The sequence below is a fragment of the Manis pentadactyla genome, chromosome 3 (assembly GCF_030020395.1).
Source record: "Manis pentadactyla isolate mManPen7 chromosome 3, mManPen7.hap1, whole genome shotgun sequence".
NCBI lineage: Eukaryota > Metazoa > Chordata > Mammalia > Pholidota > Manidae > Manis > Manis pentadactyla.
The window spans coordinates 140764848-140787537 of record NC_080021.1 but is presented as its reverse complement, the minus strand read 5'-3'; the positions used below and the strand labels follow the sequence as shown (position 1 = coordinate 140787537).

The 22690-nt window shown below is 40.9% G+C and overlaps 1 protein-coding gene across 5 annotated transcripts in view; it reads left to right on the top strand.

The window, feature by feature from the left end:
• IDNK (IDNK gluconokinase) overlaps positions 1–22690 on the top strand; it is a 37639-nt gene that overhangs the window by 1995 nt on the left and 12954 nt on the right. For 2 of the 5 annotated variants that reach the window (XM_057498549.1, XM_057498550.1), the window contains 3 exons: positions 466–496; positions 881–967; positions 7631–7674. In XM_057498549.1, coding sequence (XP_057354532.1) covers positions 466–496; positions 881–967; positions 7631–7674 — 162 coding nt within the window. Of the gene's footprint in view, positions 1–465; positions 498–599; positions 715–880; positions 968–7630; positions 7675–22690 lie in introns of those variants that run through there. The other 3 variants (XM_057498551.1, XM_057498552.1, XM_057498553.1) reach the window with 2 other exon arrangements.

Sequence of the window (22690 nt, the reverse complement as noted above, 5' to 3'; positions counted from 1 at the left end):
TTAATTTGACAAGTGTGTCTCTTTTAACCCCTGAGCAATGTTTCAATGCTTCTATGAGCTCCTTGAAGCTTGTGTGGGTTCTGGGAGGCTGCTACATCTGCCTCAGACCCCACCTAGTATCCTCAGTAGAATCTTATCACGTTATTCATTTAGTATTTTTTTCTCAAAAAATAAGCATCTGTAGAGTGGGCCAAAAACTTCAGTTTCATATCTTATATATTGCTTTTGGGGAGAAAAATTAGTGGTGACTGGAATATTATTTCACTTAAGTTCCTGGAGAAAACTAAAGCCATGCTCTAGACTCCAGAGTCAAGACCATCAGCCTCCCTGCTTTCAGTAGTGTGCAGGTATTGGTGTGTAATAGTGGTGCGGCAGCAGTCTCTTTCCCAGGGCATCCCAGGATGGAGGGAGGCACCATGCAGGTTAGGAAAGGCTGTCATCTGAACATCTGTGTCCTCTCTACAGATCCACCGTGGGTGCCCTGCTGGCCTCTGAGGTAAGCTGTTCTGATGCCTCCCAATTGCGAGTGCCATTGTGTCCTCTCATTGCTTCTCTTCCTCGTCCCCGGCCTTTCTTCTGGCCTGTAGTGGCTTGTAAAACTCACCACAGACACCACTTAGCTTGTGAAACCCAGTGGAGCATTTTCATTTTTTCTCCTTGGTGATTACAAATACTGATCAAAGAAAAACCGATCAGAGGAGTTATGGCTGCCAGGTGAGTGGGGCCAGTGAAGTGGCATTACAAACCTCCGCCTTCCTGCCCTTGGTGGTTATCCTCAGGCTGCTGCTCGGGAAGAGAGGTGGGGTTTTTCTACACCTGCCCTTAGTATTAGTAACACCATGGTGGCTGTCACATATACCCTTTCACTTTGTTGTTAAAGCTCGGATGGAAATTCTATGATGCAGATGACTATCACCCAGAGGAAAATCGAATGAAGATGGCAAAAGGGATACCGCTGAATGACCAGGTTACGTTCGCTGTCTATTTCCAACACAAGTATTCCAGCTGGGAGAAGCAGGGTGGGATCTCTGAGCGCTTGGTACAGTCGGGTTCCTGCATGAGATAACTCACATACACGCTCCAAACACCAGGCGCACAGTGGGTCCTCTGTGTATGTCAGCTTTGGCCCTCAACTTTTCCCTGAATTTAGCCTCAGGCACAATGCTGTCTTCTGCCCTAGCTTGGGCAGAACCTGCCAGGACACTTTGTTGTGGAATTTTAATCTGCAGCATGTAATCCCAGCAGAGGCTCCCTGTGCCTCATACATATGGGAGTTCATCCTCTCTTCGCAGGTCCTGTCAGCCTGCCGTCCTCACCAGTGTCTGGCATCCACCCCAAAGCTACAGTGATCTTTGCCAGTTCAGACCTGGCACTTTGGAAGTTTCCCATCAGTCCTAGGGTCAGGACCAAACACCTGAACTCCTAAATGTGCGTGGTCAGGCTGGTACTAAGTGTACATGTGGTAGCCACATGTGCTGGTGGTCCCCAATCCAGACAGTGCAGAAAGAACATTCCCATCACAGCAGAAAGCTCTACTCGCCCCAGGATCTTTGGGTGCCATGTACCTCTGCCCTATCACCACTGGATCCACCCTGGCCACTTTTAGTCACTCCTTCACAGTAGGCTGCTCCCCTGCCAGGAATGCACTTCCTCCCCCTCTTCTCAGTTAACCCACTCATGCTTCACGCCTCATGGACACTCTCCCTGACCTACTTACGTAAAGCCTCCCTTCATAGACTCTCATACCACCACATCCCTTATTGCGCTTGTCACAGCTGCAACTTGGCATCTGATGGTGTGAGATTTGGTTAATATTGATCTCTGCAACTAGATATTACTGGCCATTTCTGTTAACCATTGTGTAACCAGGGCCTGACAGTCAGTGTCAGAAAATATTTGTGGCACATTATAGCGAAGGAATGGGTGGATGAAAGCTCCTCATTCTTGATGCACCACCAAGGCCATTTCCCAGAGGGTCTCGCACAAACCAGAGTTACAAGCTGTGGATTTGTCAGCATAACCAGCTGTAGCCCAGGAGAGACTAGGAGGGCAGGGTCATGGGCCAGGTCCACAAAGCAGCTAAGATCCGGGGCCCCAGTCAGGCCCATGTGCCAAGTGTCCAAAGGGCAGGAACAGAACAGAACTGGCCAAGACCAGCACAGCTGTTCTCACTTTCGGTGACCTTGGCTCACCCCCAGTAGCTCACTCTCTTCCCTTTGTCCTGCCTTGAAGGATTAGTCACTAAATCATTACTAGGTCCAATTCTAGAATGCTCTGAGTGTACACCGAGTGTGTATCTGGGAGTGCAGCTTCAGTCTGCAAGGGTTCAAGCCTTGAACCATCAAAATTAAGCTTGTAACATTTGAACATTGAAGATAGGAGGAGGCAACCATAAAAGAGATACAGAGTAATAACTCAAACATAATAATGCTGTTATGCTAGAGATAAGAGACATACTATACATGACCTGGCTCCACCACTAGGCTTGTGTGACCTTTGCCAAATGACTTAGTCTCTCTGTGCCTCACTTTCCTCCTGTGAAGTAGGCGTGGTAACAGGACCTATTTCATTGGGTTCTTAAGAGGGAGGATTAAATGAGAGAATACAAAAATGTGCATAGAGGAGTGCCCAAAGCATGCAGTAAATATCAATTCTTATTGTTGCTAACAACACATCTATATATACATGTCTATGTGACATAAACCATTGCTATAGAGTATGTAAAATGTTACTGTACCAGTGTTATTCCTCTCTTTGGTAAGTATGAATAAAACTTAAAGAACAAAACAACCCAAATAGACAGATTTTAATATGGCATTTAAACATCCTTCCACTTGCTCACAAGTGAGGCTTGTTTAGTGGGCAGCATGTATGGCGGGAGGGGGTGTAGCATTCCAAAGTGGAACTTACTGGACAGAAGAAAAGGTTGTCTGTTACTGGAAGAAACACAGTGAGTGACTAAATATATTCAGGAGAAATAGTGCAAGTTAGCCAGACTTCAGAGAGAAGAAAAGCAGCACAAGAAGGAGGTAGGAAGGTAGATAGTTTACATTTCTTATGAGAGCCCAGCAAGTCTAAGAATGAAGGTGTGGGTCCCAGCTGGGACGGCACCCATGCCCCTCTGGGCACCCCAGCAGCCAGTCCCACCTCCTGATACTGTGATGCAGATCAAGTAGAGAGTCTGAAGGAAGGCGTATGGATCCCACCTGGGAAGAGTCCCAGGCGGGCTTGTGGAGGTTCTTGTGCTCAAGAGGCTAAGGTTTGAAAAGAAAGAACGTGAGTTGAATATGTCAAGGGCTCCTGAGTCTTCAAATGTAAATTAATTAAAATAAGATGTAAACTCTAGTCCCTGGATACACTACCACATGTCAAGTGTTCAATAGCCACATGTGCTGGTGGTCCCCATCCAGACAGTGCAGAAAGAACATTCCCATCACAGCAGAAAGCTCTACTGGCCAGCACTGGTCTAGAAAGGCCGGCCCTCCAGGCTGTGATATGATGTTAATAGTGTGATGAGGATGATGATGCTGATAACAGAGGACTTACAAGCTGCCAGTCAGTGAGTGTCCCCAGTGTGCCAGGCCAGTGCTGTCCTGGCAGCCTGCAGGGACATTTGAACAGGCTTCAATTTCAATGTCTGTTAACACAGTTTTTTGATAAAAATTGTCCTAATTATAAATGTGATACTTGCCTTGTAAAGAACATTTTGAAAGTACTGAAAAAAAATTTCATGAACAACATGACTGTTGGTGTCATCTTCCACAGTGAATTTTGGAGTTGCCTTCCTTCCTTTCCTTTTTTTTTTTTTTGGTATTAATTTTTTTAAATGGATTCATTCTTCTACAGTCTCAAGTTCACTTCTGAACCAGGTAAATCCAGTCCCTCATCCTTGCTGCTACCCTCCTGCTCTTTTCTGCCCCTCGCCTCACCTCCCCTAGCAGTGCTGGGCTTCAAGAAGACACTTCACTTTTCCAGATGATTCCGTCAGATCGCTGAAATCATAGCCCCAAGAATCTTTGTCGTCATGATGTTCTCATTTAACTCTTGGGAGAACATTCACTGTGCCTATTACCTCCAAGCTCTGGGCTGGGGTTGGAGGTACACCACCCCCCACACCAATCCTTGCACACAGGGACTATCAGGGATGAGATGACCTTGAACATCAGATCCAGCAGGCAGAGATGCTCATTTGGGCTATGTTGTTTCCCCCTGTCTTTCCCCTAAGACTCTTTATGTTTGACTTTCATAATTTATCGTATCACCCATAGTAACTATTCACAGAGGTCAGTAAATTTGTTGTTCTATCTCCTTCTTGTCCCAATTGCTGCTGCTTTTAAAGAGGAGATCTGGATCACTCTCTTTCTTCACAAACATGAATGAAAAACTTGGAGCTCATCTGTCAAAGTCCTCCCTAACACCCTTACAATAAAGTCCAAGCTTCCTAGCAGGTCATTCAAGCCCTTGACCATCTAGTCCTGCTCTACTGCAACCTTCCATTAGAGGGACTATTATAGAAAACAAAGCCAAGAGGTAAAAAAAAAAAAAAAAAAGATCATCTTCTAAACAGTGTTATCCTTTCATCCCCCATTAGTCCATGAACATGGTAGAAAAGCACCAGAGGAATATAAGAAAGGAATTTAGAAAGATGTAGAGTTCAGATGGGACCTTAGAAGTTAAACTCAGAGTGATCATGTGTAGAGTATGAACAAAAAGCAACCAGATATGTCTGAGTCGCCCTTAGTGCACAATAAACATTTGTGAATGGATGAAGGGAGATGTAAATCCAAATTTGTGCTTGAATTGGCACCTTGTCCCCATAGGCAATTTTCTATCAAAAAATGCTGCACAGCTCAGTAAGTCCAGCTACTTATTCCTGCTACCTACAGTCTTCTTTCCCACCCCTTGCCATGAGCCCAGAAAACACTATTGCAGTGGTACTTTCAAGTTGCATAAATAAACTTTCAAGTCCAACTTTTTTTCTCCTCACAGACTTCCCCAGATCATCTGGTTTTTTAGTATGATGTCTCAGAAACCTTGCCAGTAATAAACATTAGGCTTATACACTTCTTTTCCAAGGACACGGATCTCCCCAAAAGCATGATGTTTGTGATTTGCAAATCTGGAGCTGGAAAGCCTCATCGTCTTGTGACTTTATTTACAAGTAAACATACTATTCCACTGAATGCACCAGACAAGTGCTAACATAAACAGATGTTTCATTTATTAAATACACTTGAACTACAATATGTGTACACTGTAGTAGTTTTAATTTGGGCAATGATTTCTGTAAATTATGTAGTTACTGTTACTTAGAATATCATTTGTGTAAGTGGTGTGGTGGTTGTCGTTTGATCTCTATCTTGTGGGGATTTTGTAACTGTTGTATTGAACTCCTAAGTGGTCTCTGGTTGAATAGTGTGTACATGAAGGTAAAACCAAAAGAAGAAAAATCTGTGATCAGTAAAACTTCCTGGACCCTCAACCCTATACTGGCCCAATTTGTTTGATATGAAAAGGAAATGCTATGTATAGTCCTCCTCTGCCTTCTGAGAAGGGTGGGTCCTAGTAATTGGTGGGTGGTTTGCCTTGGGGAATGGCTTTTCACTTACTGAAGACTGAATTACTCTGAATAAGAAATGTGGAAAGCAAAGCCTGAGCCCAGGAGAGATATCCAGGAGCCAAAGGTGGTCCTCAGAGCTGGAGAACTCGAAAGGCTCCTGATGGAAAGATCAAGGGGTGAGTGGCAGGGGAAGCCAAGGGCTTAACCAATGTCAAAAGAAAAAAATAAAGTCTCAGCTGCCAGGATTAAAGTGGCAAGATTTAATTAAACCTAAATAACCTTCTCCTCCAGGTTTTGGAACTGCATAAACAGGAGGGTGAGGGCTGAGGTGTTGGATGCCCTTTGCAGAGATGGGAGATGAGGCTGTAAGCCTGTGTGAAGCATTGAGCTGCACCTGGGGGTCTTGTATAGTGTCTTTAAGTGAAGGATGCCTTTGAGTGAGGATTACAAATATTTCTATGCACTGGATTCAAGAAACAGCAAAGAATCTAGCTTTCTCTCGTAGGTCATGGGTGGAAAAATGTCATTCTTGGGAACCAGAGAGCTTACTATACCAATCCACAGTATATGGCAGAGACCAGGCTGAAAAATTACTAAAAAACTGGTCTAGAATTGATGAAACTACTTATGGAAAAGTTTCCAAAACTCAGCACTTCCACAAGGGAAAGTATCTGAAGATAAGCCTGCAATTAAAGTATAAATCATACAGGGAAATGAACCACTAGGAAAATCAGTAAAAGCACAAATGGAAGAGGCTGCACTATAAGAAAAAGACATAACAGAATCAAATGGAAGCCAGGAACAATAAAATTTGAAAAAGAATGAAAAATACTAGAAGTGAAACAGTAGATAGATTAAACCACTTAAACACAGCTGAAGAGAGAACTAGGAAAGTAGAAGGATAAGGACTAGGGGAAGAGAGCTAGAGAATTAGAAAATAGTCAAGAAAAATTAAGGGACTTGTATGAGAAAGTGAGAAGTCTCACATACAACTAAAAGGAATCCAAGGAGAATAGAGTAAGTGGGGAAAGACAATATTCAGAGATAATAACTTTTCTAGGGCATGAGTCCTCAGACTAAATATGCAAAATGAATCTTAAACAGGATGAACAGTAAAACTGCAAACCATCAAAAACAAACAGGTTTTTTTCCTACCTAAAGGTACCAAAGAGAAAATACATAGTCTACAGTTTTGCCCAGTATATCAAGAGAGATTTCTCAACAGTGGAGGCCCAAAGACACTAAAGTAAGTATTCAAACTGTTGAGGGAAAATAGCTGTCAACCAGGAGTTTTCTACCAATTGGAATTTTATTTACAAGTAAGAACAAAGTAATGACATTTACTGACATACACAAAGATAGAAGGGAGAAATGTTAATCTAGTGGAAGAATTTAAATCCCCTCTCTTGAGAACGGATACATCAAGCAGATGAAAGAAATTAGTAAGTAAATAGATGTGAATAAATATATCAAGCTTGACATAAACATGAATAAAAAAATAATGTGGCTTGAGAATCAAAAGTGTCCAAAGATGTCCATATGTGTAGTCTCTTCCTCTTATCTCAGATACTGCAGTTACCAACACAGAATCAATAGAACCTGAATATAACATAATGCTTATTAAAGAAATTGAATCTGTAGTCAGAGATCACCCCTTGAAAAGGCCCCAGGCTCAGACGGTTTTTCAGATGAGGTTTAGTCAACTGGGACTGCTATAACAAAATACCATATGCTAGGGGACTTAAACAACAGACACATATTTCTCACAGTTCTGGAGGGTGGAAATCCAAGATGAGGATGCCAGCATGGTTGTGTTCTTGGTGAGCCCTCTTCCTGGCTTGCAGATGTGGAGTGCGTAGGAGACAGAGAGAGACAGTATGAATTAGGTTTCTGGTCTCTTCTTATAAGGGCACCTAAACCCATTGTAATGTTTCTGTGCCTAACTGCCTGGTGACTTGACCTCAGCCTGGGTGTGGCCCTCTCAAAACCACTAAGATGTCTCAAACATGATTAACTGTTTCTGTGAAAACAATACCTAGAAAAGTCACATTGTGTTTGCTTTAATTTCAGGATAGGATCCCATGGCTCTGCAACTTGCATGACATTTTACTAAGGTAAGAGCATCAGGCACTGGCATAAGCCAGTGAATAAAGAAAATCCATTAGAAAGTACAGGAAAAACATGCTCTTCAAATCGCAACTGAGTGGTGAGACTGAAAATAAAGGATCCCGGAAATGGAATGCACTTTTCTCAGGTACCCAATGATGATTTTAATCAGCCACAGATGTGTAGGTTAGTTGGGTTCTGGAGATGAACCTGGACAGCTCCACAGTTAGGTAGCTGGGAATCTTGGTCAGTCACTTGGCTTCCATAAGTCTCTTCATCTGAAAATGGGGATAAGTATAGTTCCTACTCACAGACTATTATAAGAAATTAGTGAGATGAGGCATGAATGGCCCATAGAATGGTATCTAATATGTAGTACGTGTTCCAAAATGGTAATCGATGCCACCACTGTTATAGCCATATCTTAGTCATCACTATTTCTTCCCTGTTTCTAGCTGTGGCAACCAGGAGGAACTGGGATCATTTGTAAATCAATAGATCACTGGCCACCAGGATTGGCATCCCAAATTGTCCTACTCTATAGCATTGCCTCCACCAATCAGTGGGCCTGACCCCTGGGAATCTTGGTTGGGACATGGAGGATAAAAGAAAAGGTGGGGATTGGGTTATATATCTTGCTTTCAAAGATGACATTATATTTATAAATCTAAAATCATCTGAGTCATATGAAATTAGAATATACTTATAGTAAAAAATTCAGTCTACTTTTTCCACACTGCACTGACATGTCTGGCAATCCTATGTTTGCATGGGCTTATGTTTTTTATTTAGGGGCTTAGGGTTTCAGGGTTTAAGAACTATCCACCTGGGTCTCCAACATGAATAGATGTATCGGAAGTCAGATATACTGATCTGTGATGGAAGCAGAAGTGCAGATCCTCAGGAGAGCAGAGATCAGACCTCCAGACCCAGAATAAGTTAAGTGCTCACCCATTGCCCTTGGAAAGAGCCAGAAGGCTCAAGTACATGTTTGTTGATGACACACCCACTGGGTCTCTCCAGTCTGCAGTGGCCATACATTAAAGGCAGCCCCCTTCACAGTTCTCAGTTTGAACTGAACGTTCTACTAAGTACTGCCCGTCCTGCCTCAGGACAGGGGCACACAGTGGCTGGGTGGAAGCAGGAGCTCATGCTCATGCTTTCTTGGACCATTTGGCTTCCCTTCTTGGTGCCCTGTTACTCTGCCTCTGTTTTTGGCTCAGGTATTTTTCTTAGCACATCCCTGGGAATGTCTCATGTCCTCATGGTGCCCACACAGGGCCTGTTGCTCCCTTTTCTCCTGCTCTAACTCTGCTCTGGTAACTTCCCCCGACTCTTCCAGAATACTGTAGAGTAGGAATGGGGAGAAGCCAGTCTGAAATTCAGATCACTGAACACCTGTGGACAACCTGAGCCCAACTGTGGGAGGGTACAGGCAGCTACCACTGTCCACATCCTACACCCCTGGAGCAGACATTTCCAGAGCATTCCTGTGACCCGGGCACCTTGGCAACTTCCTCACGACAGTACTATTGCAGGTACTCTGAGGAGCCCCATTTAACAGAAAAGAACTGATGCTCAGAGAGGTACATACTCTGCCCAAGATAGCTCAGTTCACTAGTGGAAGATCTTGACCTCAAAGCCAGGACTACCTGATACTTGAGCACAATTTTGTAATGCCTGTTGCTGGCAGAGGACTGGTGTACTCAGCCTAGGATTAACACCAGTTATTTAATTTATTTTTTTGAAGTTCATATAGCAGGGTATTTTATTTTATTTTATTTTATTTTTTATTTTTTTTTATTGAAGGGTAGTTGACACACAGTATTACATTACATTAGTTTCAGGTGTACAACACAGTGATTCAACATTTATATACATGATAATTCTAAGTACCAGCTATCACCATACCAAGTTGTTACAATATTTTGACTATATTCCTTATGCTATACATTACATCCCGGTTGCTTATTTATTTTACAATTGGAAGTGTGTACTTTTTCTTGGTTGTTGTTGTTAGGGCATCTCTCATATTTATTGATCAAATGGTTGTTAACAACAATAAAATTCTGTATAGGGGAGTCAATGCTCAATGCACAATCATTAATCCACCCCAAGCCTAATTTTCGTCAGTCTCCAATCTTCTGAAGCATAACGAACAAGTTCTTACATGGAGAACAAATTCTCACATAGTGAATAAGTTACCTGGTGAACAGTACAAGGGCAGTCATCACAGAAACTTTTGGTTTTGCTCATGCATTGTGAACTATAAACAGTCAGTTCAAATATGAATACACATTTGATTTTTATACTTGATTTATATGTGGATACCACATTTCTCTCTTTATTATTTTTAATAAGATGCTGAAGTGGTAGGTAGATACAACATAAAGGTAGAAAACATAGTTTAGTGTTGTAAGAGAGCAAATGTAGATGATCAGGTGTGTGCCTGTAGACTATGTGTTAATCCAAGCTAGACAAGGGCAATAAAACATCCACGTATGCAGAAGATTTCTCTCAGAACAGGGAGGGTGAGGTTCTAAGCCTCACCTCTGTTGATCCCCAATTTCTCACCTGATGACCCCCCTGCGACTGTGCCTGTCTTAGGTTGTTCCTCCCTTGAGGAATCTTACCCGTCTCTGGCTAACCAGTCATCTTCCGGGGCCATACAGGGAAATGTTAAGTTGGTAAGTGAGAGAGAAGACTTATTGTTTGAAATGGTTAGCTTTTTATTTCTTTGCATATTTATGCCCTGTGGCTTCTATGCCCAGCATTTGTCTTGAGGTATCTTTACCACTTGGAGGAGTTATGATACTCGGTAAATTTGATATGAGGCACGAATTCTATTTAAGAATTCGTTGTAATTAGGAAGGAAGAAGAAAAGCTATAGAAGTAGCAGGCGGGAGAAAACATGGGAAGATTGATTATTTCTTTGACATATCTTCTTGTAGAGTAACTTCAGCATGTATAGATTTTAAGCTACTACTTAAATTGCGCACACACATTAACATAATAGGAGTATAGTTACATAACCAAAGCATACCTGTAATTACCAGCCATCTCCAGTGAAACCAAGAAAACCAGTTAGGCACCCTAGGCATTTGTGAAAACTTACCAATGATATGATGGTTATTATATAACTGAATTTGAATAGTTTGAGAAAAATCAGACAAATTAAAACAACCCATTCCTGGGCACTGTTCACATCCCATATGTTCTTTTAACAGTAAATAGTCTGTAGTTGTAAGATTTTGGAGCGCTACAATTTGCACTTCTCCTAATTCTTGGTTGAGTTCCAACAGTATAGATCCAGTCAAATTTGTTGTTTTACTGTATGCACAGGCCAGCTTAGATATCTCCTTCATTCCCATGGCAAGTCCAGGAGCTGGTGGGATGAGTGCATCTACAGCTGTAGCAGTGCGTGGATCTTTGTTGGGGTTTTTTGATGATCATCTTCTGGCATGAGTCTTCCTGAGAGTGCTGATGTTGGAAGTTCTGTTTCATATCGTTTCTTAGTTCATTTTCGGGGTAGCCAAATTAGGCTTTGATCCTCTGTATAAACACAAACAGACCCTTTGCCTACACTTTTATATGTCCTTTATATCATTGTGTAGAACTCATTAGAGGTCACCACTTAGGAACTGCATTTTTTTTTTTTAATCATTAATCTACACTTACATGACTTTGTTTACTAGGCTCTCCCCTATACCAGGTCCCCCCTATATACTCCTTTACAGTCACTGTCCATCAGCGTAGCAACCTGTTGTAGAATCACTACTTGTCTTCTCTGTGTTGTACAGCCCTCCCCTTTCTCCCACCCCGCTATGGATGCTAATCTTAATACCCCCCTACTTCTCCCCCCCTTATCCCTCCCTCCCCACCCATCCTCCCCAGTCCCTTTCCCTTTGGTACCTGTTAGTCCATTCTTGAGTTCTGTGATTCTGCTGCTGTTTTGTTCCTTCAGTTTTTCCTTTGTTCTTATATTCCACAGATGAGTGAAATCATTTGGTATTTCTCTTTCTCTGCTTGGCTTGTTTCACTGAGCAAAATACCCTCCAGCTCCATCCATGTTGCTGCAAATGGTTGGATTTGCCCTTTTCTTATGGCTGAGTAGTATTCCATTGTGTATATGTACCACATCTTCTTTATCCATTCATCTATCGATGGACATTTAGGTTGCTTCCAATTCTTGGCTATTGTAAATAGTGCTGCGATAAACAAAGGGGTGCACTGATCTTTCTCATACTTGATTGCTGCATTCTTAGGGTAAATTCCTAGGAGTGCAATTCCTGGGTCAAATGGTAAGTCTGTTTTGAGCATTTTGATGTACCTCCATACTGCTTTCCACAATGGTTGAACAAGTTTACATTCCCACCAGCAGTGTAGGAGGGTTCCCCTTTCTCCACAGCCTCGCCAACATTTGTTGTTGTTTGTCTTTTGGATGGCAGCCATCCTTACTGGTGTGAGGTGATACCTCATTGTAGTTTTAATTTGCATTTCTCTGATAATTAGCGATGTGGAGCATCTTTTCATGTGTCTGTTGGCCATCTGTATTTCTTTTTTGGAGAACCATCTGTTCAGTTCCTTTGCCCATTTTTTAATTGGGTTATTTGTTTTTTGTTTGTTGAGGCGTGTGAGCTCTTTATATATTCTGGACGTCAAGCCTTTATCGGATGTGTCATTTTCAAAGATATTCTCCCATACTGTAGGGTTTCTTTTTGTTCTATTGATGGTGTCTTTTGCTGTACAGAAGCTTTTCAGCTTAATATAGTCCCACTTGTTCATTTTTGCTGTTGTTTACCTTGCCCGGGGAGATATGTTCAAGAAGAGGTCACTCATGTTTATGTCTAAGAGGTTTGTGCCTATGTTTTCTTCCAAGAGTTTAATGGTTTCATGACTTACATTCAGGTCTTTGATCCATTTTGAGTTTACTTTTGTATATGGGGTTAGACGATGGTCCAGTTTCATTCTCCTACATGTAGCTGTCCAGTTTTGCCAGCACCATCTGTTGAAGAGACTGTCATTTCGCCATTGTATGTCCATGGCTCCTTTATCAAATATTAATTGACCATATACGTCTGAGTTAATGTCTGGATTGTCTAGTCTGTTCCATTGGTCTGTGGCTCTGTTCTTGTGCCAGTACCAAATTGTCTTGATTACTATGGCTTTATAATAGAGCTTGAAGTTGGGGAGTGAGATCCCCCCTACTTTATTCTTCTTTCTCAGGATTGCTTTGGCTATTCGGGGTCTTTGGTGGTTCCATATGAATTTTTGAATTATTTGTTCCAGTTCATTGAAGAATGTTGCTGGTAGTTTCATAGGGATTGCATCAAATCTGTATATTGCTTTGGGCAGGATGGCCATTTTGACGATATTAATTCTTCCTAGCCATGAGCATGGGATGCGTTTCCATCTGTTAGTGTCCCCTTTAATTTCTTTTAAGAGTGACTTGTAGTTTTCAGAATATAAGTCTTTCACTTCTTTGGTTAGGTTTATTCCTAGGTATTTTATTTTTTTTGATGCAATTGTGAATGGAGTTGTTTTCCTGATTTGTCTTTCTGTTGGTTCATTGTTGGTATATAGGAAAGCCACAGATTTCTGTGTGTTGATTTTGTATCCTGCAACTTTGCTGTATTCCGATATCAGTTCTAGTAGTTCTGGGGTGGAGTCTTTAGGGTTTTTTATGTACAGTATCATGTCATCTGCAAATAGTGACAGTTTGACTTCTTCTTTGCCAATCTGGATTCCTTGTATTTTTTTGTTTTGTCTGATTGCCGTGGCTAGGACCTCTAGTACAATGTTAAATAACAGTGGGGAGAGTGGGCATCCCTGTCTAGTTCCCGATCTCAGCGGAAATGCTTTCAGCTTCTCGCTATTCAATATAATGTTGGCTGTGGGTTTTTCATAGATGGCCTTTATTATGTTGAGGTACTTGCCCTCTATTCCCATTTTGCTGAGAGTTTTTATCATGAATGGATGTTGAATTTTGTCAAATGCTTTTTCAGCATCTATGGAGATGATCATGTGGTTTTTGTCTTTCTTTTTGTTGATGTGGTGGATGATATTGATGGACTTTCGAATGTTGTGCCATCCTTGCATCCCTGGGATGAATCCCACTTGGTCATGGTGTACGATGGTTTTGATGTATTTTTGAATTCGGTTTGCTAAAATTTTGTTGAGTATTTTTGCGTCTACGTTCATCAGGGATATTGGTCTGTAGTTTTCTTTTTTGGTGGTGTCTTTGCCTGGTTTTGGTATTAGGGTGATGTTAGCTTCATAGAATGAGTTTGGGAGTGTCCCCTCCTCTTCTATTTCTTGGAAAACTTTAAGGAGAATGGGTATTATGTCTTCCCTGTATGTCTGATAAAATTCCGAGGTAAATCCATCTGGCCCGGGGGTTTTGTTCTTTGGTAGTTTTTTGATTACCGCTTCAATTTCGTTGCTGGTAATTGGTCTGTTTAGATTTTCTGTTTCTTTTTGGGTCAGTCTTGGAAGGTTGTATTTTTCTAGGAAGTTGTCCATTTCTCCTAGGTTTCCCAGCTTGTTAGCATATAGGTTTTCATAGTAGTCTCTAATAATTCTTTGTATTTCTGCGGGATCTGTTGTGATTTTTCCTTTCTCATTTCTGATACTGTTGATTTGTGTTGACTCTCTTTTCCTCTTAATAAGTCTGGCTAGAGGCTTATCTATTTTGTTTATTTTCTCGAAGAACCAGCTCTTGGTTTCATTGATTTTTGCTATTGTTTTATTCTTCTCAATTTTATTTATTTCTTCTCTGATCTTTATTATGTCCCTCCTTCTGCTGACCTTAGGCCTCATTTGTTCTTCTTTTTCCAATTTTGATAGTTGTGACATTAGACCGTTCATTTGGGATTGCTCTTCCTTTTTTAAATATGCTTGGAGTGCTATATACTTTCCTCTTAAGACTGCTTTTGCTGCGTCCCACAGAAGTTGGGGCTTAGTGTTGTTGTTGTCATTTGTTTCCATATATTGCTGGATCTCCATTTTGATTTGGTCATTGATCCATTGATTATTTAGGAGCGTGTTGTTTAGCCTCCATGTGTTTGTGAGCCTTTTTGCTTTCTTTGAACAGTTTATTTCTAGTTTAATGCCTTTGTGGTCTGAAAAGCTGGTTGGTAGGATTTCAATCTTTTGGAATTTACTGAGGCTCTTTTTGTGTCCTAGTATGTGGTCTATTCTGGAGAATGTTCCATGTGCACTTGAGAAGAACGTGTATCCTGTTGCTTTTGGATGTAGAGTTCTGTAGATGTCTATTAGGTCCATCTGTTCTAGTGTGTTGTTCAGTGCCTCTGTGTCCTTACTTATTTTCTGTCTGGTGGATCTGTCCTTTGGAGTGAGTGGTGTGTTGAAGTCTCCTAGAATGAATGCATTGCATTCTATTTCCTCCTGTAGTTCTGTTAATATTTGTTTCAGGTATGTTGGTGCTCCTGTATTGGGTGCATATATATTTATAATGGTTATATCCTCTTGATGGACTGAGCCCTTTATCATTATGTAATGTCCTTCTTTGTCTTTTGTTACTTTCTTTATTTTGAAGTCTGTTTTGTCTGATACCAGAATTGCAACACCTGCTTTCTTCTCTCTGTTGTTTGCTTGAAATATCTTTTTCCATCCCTTGACTTTAAGCCTGTGCGCGTCTTTGGGTTTGAGGTGAGTCTCTTGTAAGCAACATATGGATGGATCTTGCTTTTTTATCCATTCTATTACTCTGTGTCTTTTGATTGGTGCATTCAGTCCATTTACATTTAGGGTGATTATTGAAAGGTATGAATTTATTGCCATTGCAGGCTTTAAGTCTGTGGTTACCAAAGGTTTAGGGTTAGCTTCTTTACTGTCTTACTGTCTAACTTAACTCGCTTGTTGAGCTATTATAAACACAATCTGATGATTCTTTATTTCTCTCCCTTCTTATTCCTCCTCCTCCCTTCTTCATATGTTGGGTGTTTTGTTGTGTGCTCTTTTTAGGAGTGCTCCCATCTAGAGCAGTCCCTGTAGGATGCCCTGTAGAGGTGGTTTGTGGGAGGCAAATTCCCTCAACTTTTGCTTGTCTCGGAATTGTTTAATCCCTCCTTCATATTTAAATGGTATTCGTGCTGGATACAGTAGTCTTGGTTCGAGGCCCTTCTGTTTCATTGCATTAAGTATATCATGCCATTCTCTTCTGGCCTGTAGGGTTTCTGTTGAGAAGTCTGATGATAGCCTGATGGGTTTTCCTTTGTAGGTAACCTTTTTTTTCTCTCTGGCTGCTTGTAATACTTTGTCCTTGTCTTTGATCTTTGCCATTTTAATTATTATGTGTCTTGGTGTTGCCCTCCTTGGATCCCTTGTCATGGGAGTTCTGTGTACCTCTGTGGTCTGAGAGGCCATTTCTTCCCCTAGTTTGGGGAAATTTTTAGCAATTATTTCTTCAAAGACATTTTCTATCCCCTTTTCTCTCTCTACTTCTTCTGGAATGCCTATGATTCTTATATTATTTCTTTTATATTGATCACTCAGCTCTCTTAAAATTCTTTCATTCCTGGAGATCCTTTTATCTCTCTCTGCATCAGCTTCTCTGCGTTCCTGTTCTCTGTTTTGTAGTCCATTAATGGTCTCTTGCATCTCGTCCATTCTGTTTTGAAGTCCTTCCAGAGCTTGTTTTATTTCTGAATTCTCCTTCCTTAGTTCTTGCATATTTCTCTGCAAGTCCATCAGCATGGTTATGACTTTTGTTTTGAATTCTTTTTCAGGTAGACTGGCTAAATCTATCTCCCCAGATTCCTTCTCAGGGGAAGATGTAGCAGATGCTGAAGCTGTCTGGGTTAGTCTTGTCTGGATCATATTTTTTTGCCTTTTCATGTTGACAGGTGCTATTGACTGTCAGCTGGGAGGGCCAAAATTTTCACTTACTACTGGCCTTTCTTTACTGGGGCAACTGCGACCCCTAGTGGCTTGTGTTGGGTAATTGCGTGTAGACTGGGTCTTTGTGTCTTGCCTGGCCGGGAGGGAGAAATTTCCCTTTCTGTGGGCGGAATTTGTCTCAGGCTGCTTCTCTGCTTTCGCAGCGCCCGGTGGGGTGATGGATGGGGGGGCTGCTTGACTGTTTGCCTCCGTGAGGGGTCTCAGAGCTGTTGCCCAGGGGGTTAGTGCACCCGGTTTTCCCTGTAATTTCCAGCTGCTGTACTGTGACCTGGGTTGTTTCCGTCAAGCTGTTAAGTCCCTGTCCCTTTAAGACTTTCAAAAAGCCCCCGCTTTTCTTTGTCACAGGGGCATCAGCTTCAGCACCCGCTCAGAGGTCTTACTCCCTGTTCCCCCAGTATCCAGGGCCCCCTGGGCATATACTGTGTCTGCGCTCTGGCCCGGATGGCTGGGGCTGGGTGTTCAGCAGCCCTGGGCTCCGTCTCCCTCCCGCTCTGCCTATTCTTCTCCCGCCTGGAGGTGGGGGGAGGGGCGCTCGGGTCCCGCCGGGCCGGGGCTTGTATCTTACCCCTTTCACCAGTCGCTGGGTTCTCGCTGGTGTAGCTGCAGTCTGGCCACTGTCCTGCGTCTTCTGGTCTCTCTTTTAGGGCTAATTGTGTTTGTTGTATTTTCAAAAGTATATATGTTTTTGGGAGGAGATTCCCACTGTCCTACTCACGCCGCCATGTTGACTCCGCCTCCATTTTTTTTTTTTTGAGAGGACATCTCTCATATTTATTGATCATATGGTTGTTAACAACAATAAAATTCTGTATAGGGGACTCAATGCACAATCATTAATCAACCCCAAGCCTAGTTCTCAACAGTCTCCAATCTTCTGAAGCATAACGAACAAGTTCTTACATGGTGAACAAGTTCTTACATACTGAGTAAGTTCTTACATGGTGAACAGTGCAAGGGCAGTCATCACAGAAACTTTCAGTTTTGATCACGCATCATGAACTATAAACAATCAGGTCAATTATGATTATTCGTTTGATTTTTTTTTTTGTAACTGTTATTAAATAACTCTTTTTAATAATTTCACATTCTGGACATTTCATACGAATGGAATCATACAGTATGTGGCATTTTTTTTTTTGAGAGGGCATCTCTCATATTTATTGATCAAATGGTTGTTAACAACAATAAAATTTGGTATAGGGGATTCAATGCTCAATGCACAATCATTAATCCACCCCAAGCCTAATTTTCATCAGTCTCCAATCTTCTGAAGCATAACAAACAAGTTCTTACATGGAGAACAAATTCTTACATAGTGAATAAGTTACATGGTGAACAGTGCAAGGGCAGTCATCACAGAAACTTTCGGTTTTGCTCATGCATTATGAACTATAAACAATCAGTTCAAATATAAATATTCATTTGATTTTTATACTTGATTTATATGTGGATACCACATTTCTCTCTTTATTATTATTATTTTTAATAAAATGCTGAAGTGGTAGGTAGATGTAAGATAAAGGTAGAAAATATAGTTTAGTGCTATAAGAGGGCAAATGTAGATGATCAGGTGTGTGCCTATAGACTAAGTATTAATCCAAGCTAGACAAGGGCAACAAAATATCCACGGATGCAGAAGATTTCTCTCAAAACAGGGGGTGTGAGATTCTAAGCCTCACCTCTGTTGATCCCCAATTTCTCACCTGATGGCCCCCCTGCGACTGTGCCTGTCTTAGGTTGTTCCTCCCTTGAGGAATCTTACCCGTCTCTGGCTAACCAGCCATCTTCCAGGGCCATACAGGGAAATGTAAAGTTGGTAAGTGAGAGAGAAGCAATATTCTTTGAAAGGTTAGCTTTTTACTTCTTTGCAGATTTATGCCCTGTGGCCTCTATGCCCAGCATTTGTCTTGAGGTATCTTTACCACTTGGAAGAGTTATGATACTCGGTAAATTCGATATGAGGCACGAATTCTATTTAAGGGTTGTAATTAGGAAGGAAGAAGAAAAGCTATAGAAGTAGCAGACGGAAGAAAACATGGGAAGATTGATTATTTCTTTGACATATCTTCTTGTAGAGTAACATAAGCATGTATACGTTTTAAACTACTTATTAAATTGTGTACACACATTAACATAATAGGAATACAGCTACATAACCAAAGCAGACCTACAATTACCAGCCATATCCAGTGAAACCAAGAAAACCAGTTAGGCACCCTAGGCATTTGTGAAAACTTATCAATGATATGATGGATATTGTCTAACTGAATTTGAATATTTTGAGAAAAATCAGACAAATTAAAACAACACATTCCTGTGAACTGTTCACATCCCATATGCTCTTTTAACAGTAGATAGTCTATAGTCGCAAGATTTTGGAGCGCTGCAACTTGCACTTCTTCTAATTCTTGGTTGAGTTCCGACAGCATAGATCCAGTCAAATTTGTTGTTTTACTGTATGCACAGGCCAGCTTAGATATCTCCTTCTTCATTCCAATGGCAAGTCCAGGAACTGGTGGGATGAATGCAGCTACAACTGCAACAGTGCCAGGATCTTTGTTGAAGTTTTTTGATGATCATCTTCTGGAATGACTCTTCCAGAGAATGTTGATGTTGGAAGTTCTTCATATCGTATCTTAATTCATTTTCTGGGTAGCCAAATTAGGATTTGATCCTCTGTATACACACAAACAAACCCTTTGCCCACACTTTGATATGCCCTTTATACCATTGTGAAGAATTTATTGGAGATCACCACACAGGAACTGCATTTTTTTTAAGATAAAGGAATATTATCAGAAAAATGTATTTCTGTAGCTGATCATCTGACACCCTTTAAATGATAAAAATTAAAGATATTTAAAGCATGCATTAATCGTTGATTTACAGGAGTAATCCCACTTCTCTTTCTTTTTTTTTTCTTTGCTATCATTAATCTACAATTACATGAAGAGTATTATGTTTACTAGGCTCTCCCCTATACCAGGTCCCCCCAACAAACCCTTTTACAGTCACTGTCCCATCAGCATAGCAAAATGTTGTAAAATCACTACTTGTCTTCTCTGTGTTGTACAGCCCTCCCCTTTCTCTGACCCCCCACATTATGCATGCTAATCATAATACTCCCTTTCTTCTTCCCCCCTTATCCCTCCCTACCCACCCCTCCTCCCCAGTCCCTTTCCCTTTGGTACCTGTTAGTCCATTGTTGGGTTCTGTGATTCTGCTCCTGTTTTGTTCCTTCAGTTTTTCCTTTGTTCTTATACTCCACAGATGAGTGAAATCATTTGGTATTTCTCTTTCTCCGCTTGGCTTATTTGACTGAGCATAATACCCTCTAGCTCCATCCATGTTGCTGCAAATGGTAGGATTTGTTTTCTTCTTATGCCTGAGTAATATTCCATTGTGTATATGTACCACATCTTCTTTATCCATTCATCTACTGATGGACACTTAGGTTGCTTCCAATTCTTGGCTATTGTAAATAGTGCTGCAATAAACATAGGGGTGCATCTGTCTTTTTCAAACTTGAGTGCAGAGTTCTTAGGGTAAATTCCTAGGAGTGGAATTCCTGGGTCAAATGGTAAGTCTATTTTGAGCATTTTGAGGAAGCTCCATACTGCTTTCCACAATGGTTGAACTAATTTACATTCCCACCAGCAGTGTAGGAGGGTTCCCCTTTCTCCACAACCTCACCAACATTTGTTGTTGTTTGTCTTTTGGATGGTAGCCATCCTTACTGGTGTGAGGTGATACCTCATTGTGGTTTTAATTTGCATTTCTCTGATAATTAGCAATGTGGAGCATCTTTTCATGTGTCTGTTGGCCATCTGTATTTCTTTTTTGGAGAACTGTCTGTTCAGTTGCTCTGCCCATTTTATAATTGGATTATTTGTTTTTTGTTTGTTGAGGTGGGTGAGTTCTTTATATATTTTGGACGTCAAGCCTTTATCGGATCTGTCATTTACAAATATATTCTCCTCATACTGTAGGGTACCTTTTTGTTCTATTGATGGTGTCTTTTGCTGTACAGAAGCTTTTCAGCTTAATATAGTCCCACTTGTTCATTTTTGCTGTTGTTTTCCTGGCCCGGGGAGATATGTTCATGAAGAGGTCACTCGTGTTTATGTGTAAGAGGTTTTTGCCTATGTTTTTTTCTAAAAGTTTTATGGTTTCATGACTTGCATTCAGGTCTTTGATCCATTTTGAATTTACTTTTGTGTATGGGGTTAGACAATGGTCCAGTTTCATTCTCCTACATGTAGCTGTCCAGTTTTGCCAGCACCATCTGTTGAAGAGACTGTCATTTCCCCATTGAATGTCCATGGCTCCTTTATCAAATATTAATTGACCATATATGTTTGGGTTAATGTCTGGAGTCTCTAATCTGTTCCACTGGTCTGTGGCTCTGTTCTTGTGCCAGTACCAAATTGTCTTGATTACTATGGCTTTGTAGTAGAGCTTGAAGTTGGGGAGTGAGATCCCCCCTACTTTATTCTTCTTCTCAGGATTGCTTTGGCTATTCGGGGTCTTTGGTGTTTCCATATGAATTTTTGAACTACTTGTTCCAGTTCGTTGAAGAATGTTGCTGGTAATTTGATAGGGATCGCTTTGGGCAGGATGGCCATTTTGACGATATTAATTCTTCCTAGCCATGAGTATGGGATGAGTTTCCATTTGTTAGTGTCCCCTTTAATTTCTCTTAAGAGTGACTTGTAGTTTTCAGGGTATAGGTCTTTCACTTCTTTGGTTAGGTTTATTCCTAGGTATTTTATTCTTTTTTGATGCAATTGTGAATGGAGTTGTTTTCCTGATTTCTCTTTCTATTGGTTCATTGTTAGTGTATAGGAAAGCCACAGATTTCTGTGTGTTAATTTTGTATCCTGCAACTTTGCTGTATTCCAATATCAGTTCTAGTAGTTTTGGAGTGGAGTCTTTAGGGTTTTTTATGTACAATATCATGTCATCTGCAAATAGTGACAGTTTAACTTCTTCTTTACCAATCTGGATTCCTTGTATTTCTTTGTTTTGTCTGATTGCTGTGGCTAGGACCTCCAGTACTATGTTAAATAACAGTGGGGAGAGTGGGCATCCCTGTCTTGTTCCCGATCTCAGAGGAAAAGCTTTCAGCTTCTCGCTGTTCAGTATAATGTTGGCTGTGGGTTTATTATATATGGCCTTTATTATGTTGAGGTACCTGCCCTCCATACCCATTTTGCTGAGAGTTTTTATCATGAATGGATGTTGAATTTTGTCAAATGCTTTGTCAGCATCTATGGAGATGATCATGTGGTTTTTGTCTTTCTTTTTGTTGATGTGGTGGATGATGTTGATGGACTTTCAAGTGTTGTACCATCCTTGCATCCCTGGGATGAATCCCACTTGGTCTTTGTGTATGATCCTTTTGATGTATTTTTGAATTCGGTTTGCTAATATTTGTTGAGTATTTTTGCATCTACGTTCATCAGGGATATTAGTCTGTAGTTTTCTTTTTTGGTGGTGTCTTTGCCTGGTTTTGGTATTAGGGTGATGTTGGCTTCATAGAATGAGTTTGGGAGTATTCCCTCCTCTTCTATTTTTTTGAAAACTTTAAGGAGAATGGGTATTATGTCTGGTCTGTGTGTCTGATAAGACTCTGAGGTAAATCCATCCGGCCCGGGGGTTTTGTTCTTGGGTAATTTTCTGATTACCGTTTCAATTTCTTTGCTCGTAATTGGTTTGCTTAACTTTTGTGTTTCTTCCTTGGTCAGTCTTGGAAGGTTGTATTTTTCTAGGAAGTTGTCCATTTCTTCTAGGTTTTCCAGCTTGTTGGCATATAGGTTTTCATAGTAGTCTTTAATAATTCTTTGTATTTCTGTGGAGTCTGTCGTGATTTTTCCGTTCTCATTTCTGATTCTTTTGATTTGTGTTGATTCTCTTTTTCTCTTAATAAGTTTGGCTAGAGGCTTATCTATTTTGTTTATTTTCTCAAAGAACCAGCTCTTGGTTTCATTGATTTTTGCTGTTGTTTTATTCTTCTCAATTTTATTTATTTCTTCTCTGATCTTTATTATGTCCCTCCTTCTGCTGACCTTAGGCCTCATTTGTTCTTCTTTTTCCAGTTTT